Genomic DNA, 16,317 nt, shown 5'->3' with positions numbered 1-16,317 from the left:
TCAGAAACCTTATAAGGTTTCGATTGTTGTCCATAAAGATCAGTTTTCATCTGAAAGTAGAGTTCACCAGTCAATCAAATGTGCCTCGAGGGTATTTATTTGTATTTGTATGTATTGTATTTGTATGTTGCAGTTTTTGCAACAAGAACAGGTCTATAAATATATTTTAAGTGGTAAAAAAGAACTGGTGTGGTGGCCACATATATGCACATTTCACACCAGAATGCCCCAAGCTCTTATTGCGAAGAGAGAGACCGGAATAGATCTGGAAAAGGCGGGAGAGAGAGGCCTGAAATAAAAGGGCTTGACTTCTCCTTTTGAGAGGCAGTCATATTTTGAGTCCTAGCTTGTTGTGAGTTTACCGCCAATAAAGCTGAGACTACATACCTGCTCGTGTCTCCTTCCACGGACTCCTACACTGGATTATAATGTAGAGCATAGAGTAGATACAGTAACGCAGTCATATGAATACTTGCAAAACAGGTCCTTTCTTTTTTAAAATATTTAACCCTTATGTAAATCCTATTGACTACCGCATGTTTATCAGTATAAGCAAATATATTAAACATTAAAAACTAACAAACAAACAAAAAAACACAGGGAAACTTTTTTTTTTTTTTTGGCACGACACAGGAAAGGTGGAAATTCAACGAAAGTTTAGTATGAAAGTGTATTGAAAACGTGAAGATGGTTTTATTTTGAAAGTCGACGCCGGAAGTTGCACCGTTAATCGTGTGTGACTTGGTGCCAGTCGTTTTGGTCCTGTCCTCCTCCTCCTCCTCCTCTTCCATCACCGGCAGCAGTAGCAGCATCATCTGTAGCTCCCCGCAGAGGACGGCGGGTATTTGGAGGACTCAGGGCCGACGGAGGGAGAGGTCCTGGCCTGGGCACGAATCCCGAAGAGGCCCCGGGGCCGGCGCTGGATGGAGTCGGGCTGCATTCAGACAGCAATGGCTATGGGTCTGACATCAAAAAAGGCGTCTGCTCGGAGCGTCTGCGTGGAGCGAAAAAACCTCATCACGGTCTGCAGGTATACATCACGACACCGTCGACACGCCGTATTTATCTGTAGGAGCCTGTCTCTGCATGCTGTTCGGCTTTTAATTTCACCAGTCTGACCATCATGAAGGTTTGTTTTTTCCATCTAAGAAGTCCATCCCAGCGGTCATTCCTGAAGTGAAACAATGGCAGCAGCATAAATGGAAGATATTACAGGGAAAAAATAGCTCATTTCTAGAAAGGCGAGGCAGGTGCGTGTTCACCTTCACGTACCCCTTTCATCACACCCAGTTAGATAGAGGGAGTAGACTATAAAGAAATTATTTAATAATCCAATTTTTGTTTTAAAATGCTTATGTCTTGCATGCACTTATCCTTGAAGAGGTTCTTTGTGGTATGATATTTATCTGTTTGTCATTTAAAAGTGGAGTCAACTGCGTGATGTCTTTCTGTAGCAGCAAATGCAGCTTCAAATGCTAAAGTGACGAGTAGTATCAATCAATTGTAGAAAATGTCTGAAGAGATGTAAGCCAGCCAGCAGCAGGTGTCCTCCTCCATCATGGTGAGCTGGAGTGCCTGAATTGGACAAGGGCATTTGGGGCAGTGCAAGGACTCCTCCCCACATCAGTGGCCCTCCATCCTCCTCCATCCGGCCTACACACACTACAGAGATGGACTCTGACATGCATGCTTGTTATGGCTCTAATAAATCACTGTCTTCTACAGTGAGGTTAGCACTGTAAATGTCTGAGCTCAGCTCACACAATGAGAGCTCTTCAACTGCACAATATCTCCAATATCTTTTGTGCAAAAAAACCCTTCTGGTTCTAATATGTGCATTTTTACATCACGTGTGATATTTAGACCTTTAATAGGATCCATCCTTTGTGAATTGGGGGCCCCAATTTTCATGTTTTCATGTGAGTCAACATGATTTTTTTTTTTTAGGGGACACAAAGATGTACAAATAGCCAGTGTTTATATTCCCCAAAAAGAAATATACAGAAAGATTAAAAAAATAGACCAGAACTGTTTTTTTTTCTTTCTTTCTTATTTCTTTACTCAGCACTTCATGACCTCCTCACATTCATTTTATAGCCTCTCAGATTAATCATCCCTGATATAAAAGTGACCCTGCTTGGTGAATTAAAAGTTAATTAACTTTTGGATATCACAAGTTCTCAGAGCCTGAGGTGAGGTTTTCACAAACTTCTTTTGCCCAAGTAACCATCACAACCCAAAGATGTTCAACCTAACACCACAGAAGTCTACAAAATGCCAAAAATATCCACGTCACATGTTTTTTGCCTTAAAATCGCCTGAATGGTCCATTTAGTAAAAATGCTGGTTATTTTTTTCCTTTGTTTGACATAACTAGGTTATAGTGACCTTATCCTACTTTACAGTATTTTTAATTATGTGATATCCACAGAAACTGGTGGGAATATTGCAACTTTGAGAATGTCATTGTGCGCTCCTAAAACTGATTATGGTACTACTCTGCATCTTGAATTGCAAATTGATTATAATCATAAAAAGCATTCATAAAAGTGGCATCTGAGCTCTGCTGTATTTCTTGTAATTTATTGCAGTGTAGTGCTAGAAAACACTCATCAAAACAAAAAGGGACTCCAACATGGACACACAGTCAAGCATTTTTATTCCAGTACCTTTATGTCCAAGGTCCTGCCTGCATTTTAGTGACACGTACAGTGAGGCAAAACACACAGCATCACACAGAGCATGCATGCAACGAAAAGAAAGAAAAGTTCTCACAGTGGACCTATGACACAGAGAAGGATTAGCAGGGACACAAAAACAGTTTTGTTTTCAGTTTGTCCTGGCTGTGCTAAGACAGATTTAATCATTTAAGCATTTTAATGACAAACTAGACAAGACAGAAATAAATCTCAAACAGCTTTCCATCAGTAATGCTTACTACACAGTTTTTCTCCTTTTTTCTAATGAACAACATGACATTGATTAGGTTCACTTCGAGGGCAGTATCGTCTTGGCGTGTCTGAGTTGCTGCCCGATCTCCTCACTCATGGTGTTTTGGACCTTTTTATGTTGTTCAGGTCAGAGCTGATTCGCCGGCTGCTCACTGATCGCACAGCCTTAATGGAGAGAGAGCCTGAATCAGCACCATCCCTCTGGCAGTACATTAGAGCAGGCTGGGCATCGTGTTGCAGGATCCAGGATCCAGACTCTGGACATGGTTGCTGAGATGCAGCTATTCCCACAGCTGAATTTGTGACGTTAGTGCTTGATTAGTACACCAGGCCAAGCTATTATTTACCTTAAATGTGTGTGTGTATATACTGCATATATAAATTCTGCCCTCTTTCTTGCTTACTGTAACATCATACATGTTTAACATACAATCAGCACACACAGAGATTAACATTTCTACTCCCAACAATTCCCTTAATGTAATTTTGTGGGACTTAAGAAAATGGGCTCTTTCTGATCAGTTTAGGGGTAAAAAAAAATTGGCAAGGTGTTGGCATCACAGTCCTGGTTAAAAGTGTGTGTACTTGATCTTGAATGATTTGGGTCATGAGTATCAGGCACAGAAATTCGGCTAATCTCTGCTCAGTGTTTCAGTGTCATACCTAAACCCATTTAAATGAGACACGTACCGCATCTACAGCAAAAGGCATCTGCGAATGATAAAGTGAAACCTGATCAAATATGAAAAGATTCTTAGAGGATTTCGAATTAAGAATGACAACAGAGAAAAATAATAAGAGATGGCTGCTTAAAATAGTTGCTAAGAAAAATGCTGTTTCTTGCTGTTTTTAGCTCTGGGGACTTTCCAAATCGAAAAAAATGTGTCTTTTTAGGGCCATGTAGAGACGATATTTATTGCATCCACAGTGACATCAGTGTCGTCTTGATCTGTGCTGTTGTCAGTAGCAACAGGGTTTATCTTTAACGTGGCTTTTTGCAGTGAGTGGGGACATTCATGCAACTCTCGGTTAACGATGTATATCTGAGCTCAGTTTGACAAAATGTTTGGGGATCAGCAGAAGCAAACCGACCGCCTTGCGTTTGTTTTTAAGGCCGCTTTCTGCGCCGCAATGCTTAAAAATGGACTGTTTTGTTGCTTTTAGTCTGGCTAAGAGCTCTCTCGCGGTCCGTGACTGGAGAAACAGTGCTGCTGTGGGCACGGGTGAACCTGAGAAAAAATAGATAAGATGAGTGAGACAAGTCTGATGTGGAGAGGTTTCCACGCAGCTGCTTCCTGTAAAAAAAAAAAAGAGAACTGGGAGAGAGAGAGTGGAGGGAGGGCGATGTGCTGCATGCTGGCTGAGCGCTTCCGGGGCGTGGCTCAAGAGGAGAGAATACAATGTTCTGGACTGTAGTAAACAAATGTATGTTCATGCAAGTGGTTCAACAAATATTTGAATCTGCATGTGTAGATGGAGTGCGATTAATTTGTAATTCAGCTTCTGTGCAGCCTTCTTTTGCATTTTTCCTGATTTCTGAACCTACACATTTTTTTTTTACCAACACCATCAAGTATTTGAAATTACAGCAGAAATTTCTGAAGGTTTGGCTGAACATTTGGACACCAGTCATCAGCTGATCTGTCTACTCTCTCACTGTTAACTTCTCTTGTTATTCCTCATTTTTACCCCTCTGTCATACTCAGATATCTGATTCACACTCTCAGTGCTTCTGTGCCCAAAACCTTCACTGTCCATCGTACGCCCTGATCCCTCTACACCTCCTCTGACCATGAAACACTTTTCTTGGACACTTGGTCACAGAGGGAATCGGTGAGAGAGAGAGACACCCTGCTGTAGTTATTTTATTTTATTATTTTACTTTTTTTTTTGTCTTTGAGGATTTGGCCCAAATTATGATTCGTAATATTCTTCAGAGCACAAAGCCTTTTCTTTCTCAGGACTGTTCCAAGCCAGTGCAGGATGGGACGACTCCCCCGACAGTCCACGATGATAAACACAGCACTGGCTGGTGTTGTGCAATGCTGCGGCCAGTGAGGAGTTCACCTGTGTCATCTGATCCTGCTGCTTATGCCAAGGCTAAAAGACAGAGACAGAAATAAGAAGACAGACAAAGAGAAAGGAGTCAGGGAAAATGCTTATGAGGGAGTAAGAAAAAAATGAAATTGAAAGTTGAGAGAGTTAATGTGAAGCTTTGTGTGTTTAGGTTAGATGTCTTTGCTGATTAATGCAATTTTGGTTATCCTATGTCGTGCTGCAGATCAAACGCAGGTTTGCAAGTACAGTAGAGGGGTGAGAAAGGAGAACAAGAGAGCATTTAACAAGAACTGAGAGTGGGCTTGGCCTTGATCCAGGCTGAGTGAGAGGTTGCACAAAAGAAGCTTGTCAGAAGGCCCTGCAGTTGTTTTTCAGTGTCAAATCGTACCAAGAGCATGTTGCTATTCCACTCCATCCATTTGCATTTGAGGCATTCCAGCAATTCCCCTTCAGATCAAAGGACTTCAGTTAATTTACAGTCATCTGCTATAATGTTTCTTTTTGAGATAACATTGCTTCTACTGTATTAGGTCAGAAAGGTTGTTTGCAGCAGTTGACTTTATCTGTTATGATTTTAAATGCTTTAACTTCTGCAAACAAGTAGCTGTTTCATGGTGGTTCATATACTTAGCCCCGGGACCCACTGGTGAGTTTCCGTGGGTTCTGCACACTCCATAGTGAGGAGTTATTTGATTTAAAGCATTTTCTGACTTGGAAGTGTCACAAAGTGGGAATGTAATGGGAATTTGAATGAATATGTTTTACTGTTTACTTATTATCTCAAATTTTAGACAAATTAGTACATTTCTCTACAAAGTTTACTAGAAAACTTCCTGAGATCCCTTAAGACAAAAAAAAAAAGTGTCTCTAGTATGAAGTTGAAATGTAACAGTGACTGGGACTCCCTGCCACAACACACACTATTTGTTCTTATTGGTAACACCCACCAAGTGGATTTTTTTACTTAGTAAACCCAGTTGTAGGGTCCTGCTGAAGTACAGAGCAGACTTGAAGAGATCCTACCTGACATCCTAGAGCTCCATAATACGTGAGTCACATGGGCTTTGCAAAAATTTTATCAGAAAGAATTCAGATGCCACTAACCTTTTTCTGTGATAAATCCGAATTGACCCGAAAAGTCAAGGCTCGAAAAGTAAATTTAATCCAGTTTTCGCTCTCAGGGCCGATGCCATTGTGTTATCCATATGTTCTTTGTGATGATTCTTTTTTCTTGTTACATTTTGAATCAGTCCCCCGACCCCGTGATGCCATCCTCTCTCATCTAGAGCGTCTTGCGTTTGGGGAAGATGGCTTTCCGAAAAGAGGTGGTGGTGGTGCCTCTGCTGAAGGAGGCACTGCCCAGGGAGATCTTGGTTTTCCCACTGGTGATAGTGGAGGAGCCCAGAGAGGTTGTGCTCCTGCCCCGGGTGATGGAGGAATTCCCCATAGCAAGCTTGGTCTTCCCCCTCTTTATCGTGGTGTTGCCCAGGGTTAAGGCGGTCTTCCCCTCTGTGAAGCTGGTGTTGCCCATTGAGGAGAAGCTTGTCTTCTTGACCCAGATTCGACGGCGGGGCTCGGGACTCACTAGACGCAAAGCATCGCACACTCATGCAGCACTCTATGCTCTGCAAGCCCTCGGGAGTAATAGTAACATCAGCTACAATCCAGAGTGGACCAGAATGCTAAGCGTGGATAGTGCGACCCCCGTGTCGCATAATGCCTTCGTTGAGCTGTTCGACGTGGGCTTTGGAAGGCCGCATACCACCCATGTGTCCCTGTGAATGGACAGAGGCAGCCGTAGGTGGCCACAGCCTATCTGGGGGGACTGGGACAGTGAAGCGATTGTCCCAATGCCACGACGACACCAGACGGTTGAAGGAGACATTGTTGCAAAGAGGACAGTCTGTGGTGACATCACTTTCTTCTGAGCTATTGTTCCCTATAGCCTGTGATTGTAAGACATTCCCATTGTGTACAACTATATGCACCATATGTGAAATGAGTTGCACTGTCGTTTTAAATGAAAGGAATGCCGACTGTGTTCATGTTCTCCATATGTATGTGAGGCTTTGATTGCACCTCTCCTGTATTTGTGTCATCCTTCCATTTAGAATATGGGTGTGGTTCCTTCAGTTGGTGTCTATTATCCATTCGCGTTCTTCCTTAACTTTTTGCAACTCTCAAAAGGTGTTTATTTTTTTCCATTTAATCCCATAAAAATCTTAGAACGCGTACATACAAAACAGTCAAGCTCAGCAGTGTTTAGACATGTTACTTTTATAAGCACTGTTACATCAATCAACCTTTACAGTCTTGGGAGTTGAAAACTGGATTTGCTGTGTGGCAGCGTAGTTATGGAAATGTAAAATATCAGTCTAATCAGCACAAAAAATATCACATTCAAACCAACAATGCAGACATGTTGATGCACAACATACAGGAGGATAGTAGTATAGTATAGAGTATAGTAATAGTGCTGATGAAAAGCACACACATACTCTTGTGTCTCCAGATAGATCACATGCATCTGTTTCACTCGTCTCCTCCCTGCCAAGCCAGCACATCATAAATCCTCATTTCATCAATGTCACATTTGCATAACATACTCAGCATTGCTTTGGGAATGGGACATCTCGCTTTTGATTGCAAACCCATTGGATCTGCAGGTCATTATCTATATATATTTTTTATACACATCACAGACATAGCAGCGCTTTTTTTTTTAATTGATTTTTCATACTACTGACCTTCTAAAACTGATCACATAGACATATCCATGGGTTTTTAAGTATGTGCAGGATTCAAGTATGAAAATCCCAGTAGATGTTGCTATGCGTTTCTTTGCCCCTGATGAGAGTGGTTTTGAACACAGACACAGACTTGGTCCCATGGGTGAAGGTCAGGGTGGTGAGCGAGCTTGTAGTCTCTCCTCGTGTAACAGAGGTGTTGCCAACTGCTATGTTGGTGTTGCCCAAAATTGTGGTGGTTCTGCTCCAGGAGATCGAGTATTTACCCCAGGAGATGGCGTACTTATTCCTCAGGAAAGAAACCCTGCCTTTGGTGAAGGAGGTTTTGCTTGATGAAAATGTAGTTTTCCACTCATTGTTAGAGTCTTTTTTGGACTGCTTGGCTGCTTTGGGTGTCTTAGCCGTGGCTTCGGGGGTCCTTTCCATTTAGGTGTTCCTGCGCTTGGACGTCAGCGCTTTACGGAAGGAGGTGGTAGTGGTTCCCCGGCTGAAGCTGGCCCGTCCCAGAGCCACAGTCGTCTTTTGCCTTTGGATGGTGGAATCTCCCATGGAGGTGGTGGTCACTCCCCTGAAGATGGAGGAGTTGCCTAAGGAGACTGTAGTCTTTCCCCTGGCTATGGAAGTGTTTCCCACTGCCAGGGCAGTCTTGCCCTCTGTGATGCTAGTATTACCCATCAAAGCCAAGGCAGTCAGCCCGAGCCTGCGCCTGGATGCCGCCTCCTAACATGCACGCTGCATAGTGGTCCTTCTGTGGCGGAGCTGGAGGGGTGAGCATGTGAGGTCAAAAGCCAAACTAAAGCTGCAGCAGCTGCCCTAAATAGATCACACCACAATGTATAGATAAGGGGGAGGGAATTATTCGATCATTCTTTGATGCTGGTCGGTCCCTCAGAGAGACAAGACCCAAAGGGACCTGGAAGCACAGCACGCACAAAGGCTGTAAAGACAGGGGGTTAATTGTATTGTTTTCATGATAACACCGCCAAAGCACTGAAGGGGTACATTGTGCAGTACACAAGACAATTGGGGTGACCTCAGTATGATAAGATGGCATGGTTCCCGAAAAAAAAAAAAAAAATCCTCTCAGCTGTTGTTCAAATACAGTAGTACATTTGTCTGCTTGGGTACAGTACATGTGCAGCACACAACCAACTGAGAGTCCAAATCCTTCACATACATGAAGTTTATTCTTTTCTTTTTTTCCATTACATTGTGCAATATTTGTCTAATTTTTCTTTCTTTGTGCACTTGTGTTTCAGATTCTCCGTAAAGACTCTCCTAGAAAAGTACACAGCCGAGCCCATAGATGACTCATCCGAGGAGTTTATTAACTTTGCTGCCATTTTAGAGCATATCCTCAGCCACCGCTTCAAAGGTAACACTGCAGGTAACATATACAGGACCAGAGAGTTACTATGGCTTTAATTATGAGACAGTACAAATAAAATAAATTTAAAATAAAAGTGGAATAGAAAGCTGCTGCATATGTTAAACTGTCATCAAAATAGTGTTATTGTCAAAAGGCCATAAAATGGCTATGATTACTAGGGATGCGCCGATCCAATATTCAGTATCGGTATCGGTCCGATACTGGCCTAAATTACTGGATCGGATATCGGAAAGAAATAAAAAAAATGTAATCCGTTACATTAAATAACGTTTCGCTCACATTAGCTGCATTACAGGGCTCAGTCGTCTTCTTCTTCTTGTGGGTTTGCGGTTGACCAAACCAGCTTAGAGCTGCATTACCGCCACCTACTGGAATGGAGTGGGGGATCAGGCGTTAGAAAACAACCCCCTCAGATCCTCCGTTGCTGCGACGGATTCCCTTTGACACTGAGCGATCATCGCTGACATGTTTTTCCACCTCCACCGCTCTCTGCCTTGTTTGTGTGTTGTGCTCGCTGTGCTGAGAATCAGCTGTTATTTTTTTCTCTACTTCAGCTCCCGGACATACTGCTAGCGAGCGCAGCTATTAGCACTGGTGACCGTCTGGTACCGGAAGGACCCCTTCCCCGTCAAAATATTTTTGATATTTTAATCCCTGATTTGTGACTAAATATAGACCTGCAGTAGAAACGTATTTAGGAGAATGCTTGTAAATATAAAGCATTACAAGATTGCGCTCACGCAGCCCCTAGTTTTTCACGTGAACACTGATGACAAAACAGCAGCAGTCAGCTGATTTACGTGCAGTCTGTCTGCACAAGCGGAAAGAGGCGGAGCCGGCGCGCTCAGATGGAGCAGAAGGAAATGTTTTTCTAGTGTCCAAAAGAAGCCTTTTCGTCCCTGTAACCTCCATAAACCTTTACTGGGAAACAGCTGGAGGTCCTTCATCAACCATCTGATCAGTAAGTGAAGAAAAGAGAACTTTGTAGCTGCTCCATCCACCCTGTTTGTTTCACACAGGGAAAAACTGCAGTACGGAAGTTAAAATATGCAGATGAGGTGTTAATATGAAAAAAAGTATTTCTTATCCAGTTACTTGGGTAATCAATATAAATAGAATACACAATTGCTAAAATAATCGATAGTTGCAGCCCTAATGAAATTTGCAACATGCTTCTCACATAGAAGCAACAGGATTCAGGTGATAGTTATTGTTGTAAGTAAGTAAAGTTTATTTATATAGCGTTTTTCACAGACAGAAAAGTGCTGTACAATGATTAAAACACAATATCACCCCCACCCCCAGAAAACACTATGTTAAAACTATAATAACATTACCATATTAAAAGAAAAAATAAAGTCAGAAACCAGAAAGCCTGGTTAAACAGAAAAGTTTTCAACTATTTTTTAAATGACGCCACAGAGTCAGCTAAATGGAGCTGGAGTGGTAAACAGTTTCAGAGCTTTGGTGCCACTGCCTAAAAAGCTCTGCCCGCCCTGGTCCTTAGTCTTGCATGTGGGACAACTAAAAGACTTTGATTTTGTTGTGTGAGAGACTGTTGACTTCTTTTTTTTTTTTTTATGTTTTTAAATGCCTTGATCAATTTTAAATATCGGATTTATATTGGTATCGGCCGATATCCAAATGTAAAATATCGGTATCGGTATCGGACATAAAAAAGTGGTATCGTGCCATCCCTAATGATTACACAGTCAGCTGTACTTTTGCTGTGAGTGTATATTTTATTTTAATTTGCTATCAAAACAGATGTTTTAATCTTCAACCAGGTTCTGGCAGCTGGTTCAGCTCAGATGGACAGCGCAGTTTCTGGGAATATATCCGGCTGGCATGCAGCAAGGTGCAGAACAACTGCATCGCCAGCATCGAAAACATCGAGAACATCAGCACATCACGAGCCAAGGCAAGGACATTTGTATGCACTCTAGTGTGTGTTCGCGCATGTGTGTATGTGTGGATGTGTGTGAGAGAAGATCTTCTGTTCCCACTCACTTCTACGTCGTCCTACAGGGCCGGGCATGGATTCGAGTGGCGCTGATGGAGAAACGTCTCTCTGAATATGTGTCCACCGCTCTCAGGGACACAAGAACAACAAGGTCAGACTGAATTCTTTATTGTAGTTTGAAGTCATCCCCGCTCCCGTTTTCCTTCAATAAAAAACATCAATTCCACATGCAGGGTTTTGGTCCTAAGAAAATTAACTTAAAATCTCAGTATGATAACTGGAAGTTCATAAATGATAATCACCTCTTTACCCGGCAGGAGGTTCTATGATGATGGAGCCATTATGCTGAGAGAGGAGGCCACAGTGCTGACTGGCATGCTGATTGGACTGAGTGCCATTGACTTCAGGTGAAGTTCAGAGACTGTGATAGGCAGAACACTATATAATGAAATAAGCATATACATCAGCAGTTAAAATCAATGTGGGATATGTGGTATTATATGGTATGTGGTAAATACTTGTACGCTATCATAAAGTGGACCTATTATGGTTTCTCTTTATTTTCTGTCAAATACAGTATTGTAGAAAAGTATTGAGATACCCCTCATTTCTTTATTTTGTGCTAGAAAAATGGGAAATAGGTGCAGCAATTAAATTAATAAAATGTGCCAACATACATGGAAGTACAATGTATAAGTTAAAAAAAACAGTTTGTGCAGTTCCATAGGGCGTGAACGTCAGTATTTGTTATGACCACCTTTATTGTTCAACACTCTGTTAGGCAGCTTTCTTATCATTTCTTCAGGTAGTCTTCAGGAATAGTTCTCCAGGCTACTTGAAGAACATTCAAAGCTGCTCTTTGGATGTTGGCTGCCCTTTCTGTACTGTTCTTTTCTCTATCAAGATAATCCCACTACTGCTTCAATAATGTTGAGGTCTGAGCTGTGCAGAGGCCAAGCCAAAGCTCATCACTCCATAAGACCTGTTGCCACTGATTTTCAGTCCAGTTCTTGTATAATTTGGAATACCTCAGCCTTTTCCCCCTGTTTCCCTTAATTAAGTATGGAATTTTGACAGACAGCCACCCTTCCACTGAGACCATTTCTGATGATGCTTCCGTGAACAGTAGATGGATCAACTGAAGGGCCAGGTCCTGTGTCAGGTCTTTGCTGGACTTTTTCCTATTTCTTAAGGACATACCTTTCACATACTATTCATCTGCTGAAGATATTTCTTTTTTTTTTAGGCCTGCCACTTCTTCTTTTGTCCTCCCTTTTTTCAAGGACATACTGCACACCATGTTGAGCTATGCCAAGTTTTCAGCTAACAGCTCTTTTTTTTGTTGGTGCAAAAATACCATTTTATGCCTGTCAAACTGCATTATCTTTGGCATTTTTAAAAATAGATTCAGCTAAATAAAATGGGGGGAAAATATGTGTTTTTGCAGCAGGCTGGTAGTAACAAAGTGCCAAAAGATACGATTTAAAATTGGTTCTTTGCTAAGTTGTCTGTTATGTGTAAAAACAACATGGGTTAATCCCTTGAGTTAGGTGCCTTTTTTATACTTGAATGATTCATAGGTCAGCGTTAAGTGGCTTAACAAACAAAACAGTTAGAAGAAAGTTGGCCTACAGGGAAACTGGCCATTAGGAAGAGTAAACACTGTGTGAAAGTACTTGTTTCAGACAGTGGATGTACAGAGGAGCTGCATGAAGGCCCAGTATAAGTATAAGATTTGTTGTAATCATGTGAATCATGCAAAACTACTGTAGTTGAGATGAAGAATAATCATACCTAGGTGAAAATGAGCATAATAGGTCCCCTTTAAGTATCTTACCAGCTTTACTTTGCCTTTTTTAGTCTGCTATATAGTTTTTAAGCCCAGTATTTATAGCGAAAGAGTCCAAGCATAATGCCTAATAATGTAGTATATTTACCAGCGTGTTTATTTGTGGATAATGTACATACGACTTAGATTTATAACATAAAATCAGTTTCCAAATAACTTTTTTTTTGTTTCTTTCTGTGTAGCTTTTGCCTTAAGGGTGAGACTCTGGATGGGAAATCCCCAGCTGTGATTGATTACACACCCTACCTGAAGTTCACTCAGAGGTGAGATCTCATTGTGCCACTTTTAACGGTGCTTGCATGCTCAGGGATCGGGCCACGTTAATACTCCTGTCTCTCTGTTGTGTAGCTATGACTACCTTAGTGATGAGGAGGACCGCCATAGTGTTGACAGCAGTAACAGCGAGGAGAGTGTCCCAGAGCATCCCTACATCCCTCTGGTGACAGATGAGGAGAGCTGGAGCAACAAGTGTCGCAAGATGGAACAAAGATTTAAGATTGTCTATGCTCAGAAGGTGACTACATTACAGATCCTCATTATCAGCATCTGCAAAGAAATACCCATCTCATTGTGTGTGTGTGTGTTATTCAGGGTTATCTAGAGGAGCTGGTGCGCCTGCGGGAGTCACAACTGAAGAACGTGGAGATGGAGAACAAGCATCTGCGAGCCAAGGTGGAGGAGCTGACAGTGCAGAGCCAACAGGAGAAGAAGGAACTGGAAGCTGTTGTGCTAGAGCTGCAGGCACAACTGTGAGTAAGCACATACAAGTTTGGCTTTACATTTATTTGTTTGCTCTTTCTCACAAACAGATTTCCATTATACAGTCTGTTTACATGCTGAGCAGAGTTCAAAAAGGGGAGCTAAATCTGGAGTTTTAATATCACCTGGGGACAGTTAGATTTAGATTTTTTGTTGTCTTTTAATGCTTGTTCATAGAAGAAGAGAAACTATTACACTGGCTTCTGATGCTGTTCTTATGAAAAACTATGAAGGTTTAATACTCGGAAGAAGATGGATGGATGGATGGATAGATTATACAATAACTAGATAAAAAATAACTTCTTGAAATCCCCAGTTTTCTTCACTGATGTTGAACGCAGCTCTGTTGGGTTTGAGGATCAATTGTAAGATCTGAGGGTGGTTTTGGATGTTCGGCAACACCAGGGTTTATGTATTTAAGTGACTGCTATATAAAGACTACAATGACACACTGTGGATACTTTTGCTTGCTGCGTCTGTCTTTGATGTTCAGGCTCATATATATGTTTACTAAAATTGAAATTGAAAGTCTTTCTTTGGAATTGAACAATCTTACTCTGTGCTGCATTCAGCTCTGCCCTCATGCCATGTGACTCCTCCCATCTGGCTAAAGATCTTTCCATTCCACTCATCAACCAGTGGTCAACCATCACAAACAACCAAGGCGATGTCAAACTCTTCCGCAGGTAAGCTTAAATAAACAGCACAGCTCTTCTTTGATGTTTTAATCCAGAGATATTTATATACAACAGTATATATTTGTATATATTTGTGTCATGATGACATTGCTGTCAACCAGGAGGAGCTTCCACAGCTTGGAGCAGCTTTCTGCTGAAGTCAGTCTGAACTCTGACTCACAGAAGACTGATGGGGGGCAGAATGGCAACGCTGCCTGGACTTCAGCAGGTAAAAATGCTTTTCAAGGCTACTACATGCAGAACAAAATGTGTACTGCAGCATTTGAATGCGCAGTGAGTAATGATATTTATACTTCAGTGGAGAAAATATTTTAGCAATGTAATCATAATCCTTTTCAAGCAGGAATATTTTTGTACTCTGCACCACTACATAAAAAGCTTTTCAGAAGCAACCACCCATACACATGGACATACATATTCATAAGAAGTGCAAGCTTGACGCCCATTTGTAATGTCTCATGTGGGCAGCTGAAACTATGCATGATAATGAGTTGTATTTTACTGTGTTTTCCCTGTTTTGTTGCTGTAGGAAAAGATAACACTCCTTCCATGCTGGGTCTGTGTGGCTCTTTGGCCTCTTTACCAAGCTCAAAGTCCCTGGCAAGCCTCAAGTCCAGCGAGTGTTTGGTCAACATCAGCACTGAACCCAGTCCTGCGCTCTCTCCCAGCTAGGAGCTCCAAGACCAACAACAGCCGAGATTTAACCCCAGCCTGTCTGCCTTGCTGTGTTGATCGTGTCCAAGCACCCAACCAAAACCCTGCTCTCACCTTAAACCAAGCTCTATGAGATAACAACAGGAAGGTCATGACACCACATCTGGATTTTTGTACATGAGAGCGATGTCATTATGAAGCTGGAAGAATCTCTCTTCTTTGGTTGTTTTCTTTCTCCTCACCTTATCTTGAGTCCTTCCTCCATACCCCACTTTGTGTCCTTAAATCCCTTCAAAATCATGCAATGCCTCTGGAAACACCTGTCAGACCTTTTCCAGTGCATCCAATTATCTCTAAATCGTCTCATCTCGCTCCTTATTTGAATATCACTATTTTTCCCCATGAGATTGTCTGTGTATTTGTGCACCTTTGCCTGATTTGATTCCATTTTAAGTGTAACCAAGACAACACTAGCAGCTCTTTGGATGCAAAGACAGATGTGATGATCATTTTAAGAGATGCAGATTATCCATATAAAGTCAGAGGGTGGGGTGGTTTTACAGGCTGCCCTTACGGTGTCATAGCATCAAGAAGTATGCTTTGTGTGACTGAACAGTATTGGGGTCCGTCACCCCTGAAAGTGCATATCATTCCTGCTTTACTAATCAAACACCACAAACTTCTCAGTAGTTTTAAATCTGTGCAGCTATTTATTGATTCTATTAAGTCTTAAGCTACCACGTTAATTTATCATCTACAGCAGTATGTTCTTTTTACACGTATGCAGTACATTGAGTTATTTTGTTTTGTGTTGCAATAAATTGCCTTTTTCCATGAAGTGTGTCTTTTTCTCTATTTTAAATCATCATTTCTTTAGAAACATTTTATTAGGACCAGTGGCAAAAGCAATGCGGATGTTAAGCAAAGAGTTGAATCGCTGTGGCTCCATCTAGTGGTTAGATATATTGTATTATATGAAAGCTATACAAGATAAGATATCTTTATTGTCATTGCACAATACAGTGAAATTTTGTTGGAGCCATCCCCCAGGTGATGAAATAATATAAATATAAGACAGAAAATATCACATATAAATAAAACAACCTCTATGCTTCTAGGTTTTAAGAGGGCAAGTTAGAGTAATCATATTATGCCTGCAAAAAAAACCCCTCTCCAAAACAAACAATTTACTTCCTCCAGATGGATCAAAACATTATTTGAATAATTCCAGCTTCAACATGATAACCT

General features: G+C 41.5%; 1 protein-coding gene and 1 long non-coding RNA gene across 4 annotated transcripts; one reads left to right on the top strand and one right to left on the bottom strand.

The window, feature by feature from the left end:
• Nucleotides 1-746: 746 nt before the first annotated feature.
• Nucleotides 747-15,895, top strand: rundc3aa (RUN domain containing 3Aa). Of its 3 annotated transcripts, none has more exons than XM_030736359.1 (11): nucleotides 747-1,030; nucleotides 9,016-9,131; nucleotides 10,934-11,067; nucleotides 11,175-11,260; nucleotides 11,427-11,516; nucleotides 13,141-13,221; nucleotides 13,307-13,472; nucleotides 13,550-13,707; nucleotides 14,290-14,403; nucleotides 14,517-14,623; nucleotides 14,945-15,895. In XM_030736359.1, the coding sequence occupies exons 1-11, from the start codon at nucleotides 924-926 to the stop codon at nucleotides 15,085-15,087; spliced, it is 1,302 nt and encodes a 433-aa protein (XP_030592219.1). In that variant the 5' UTR covers nucleotides 747-923; the 3' UTR covers nucleotides 15,088-15,895. The 3 variants fall into 3 exon arrangements, with proteins under 3 accessions (XP_030592219.1, XP_030592218.1, XP_030592220.1); XM_030736358.1 differs by having other exon boundaries at nucleotides 9,016-9,143; XM_030736360.1 differs by having other exon boundaries at nucleotides 829-1,030; nucleotides 9,016-9,143; nucleotides 14,517-14,619.
• LOC115784951 (uncharacterized) lies at nucleotides 2,643-6,286 on the bottom strand. Its single transcript, XR_004020305.1, has 2 exons — nucleotides 6,114-6,286; nucleotides 2,643-5,051 (listed from the first exon to the last, which is right to left on the bottom strand). It is a non-coding gene; the product is annotated as an uncharacterized LOC115784951 (long non-coding RNA).
• Nucleotides 15,896-16,317: the final 422 nt, after the last annotated feature.

This window comes from Archocentrus centrarchus, chromosome 8 (genome assembly GCF_007364275.1).
Source record: "Archocentrus centrarchus isolate MPI-CPG fArcCen1 chromosome 8, fArcCen1, whole genome shotgun sequence".
Taxonomy (NCBI): Eukaryota; Metazoa; Chordata; class Actinopteri; order Cichliformes; family Cichlidae; genus Archocentrus; species Archocentrus centrarchus.
The sequence above is the reverse complement of the archived record's forward strand: the minus strand, read 5'-3'. Positions and strand labels throughout refer to the sequence as shown.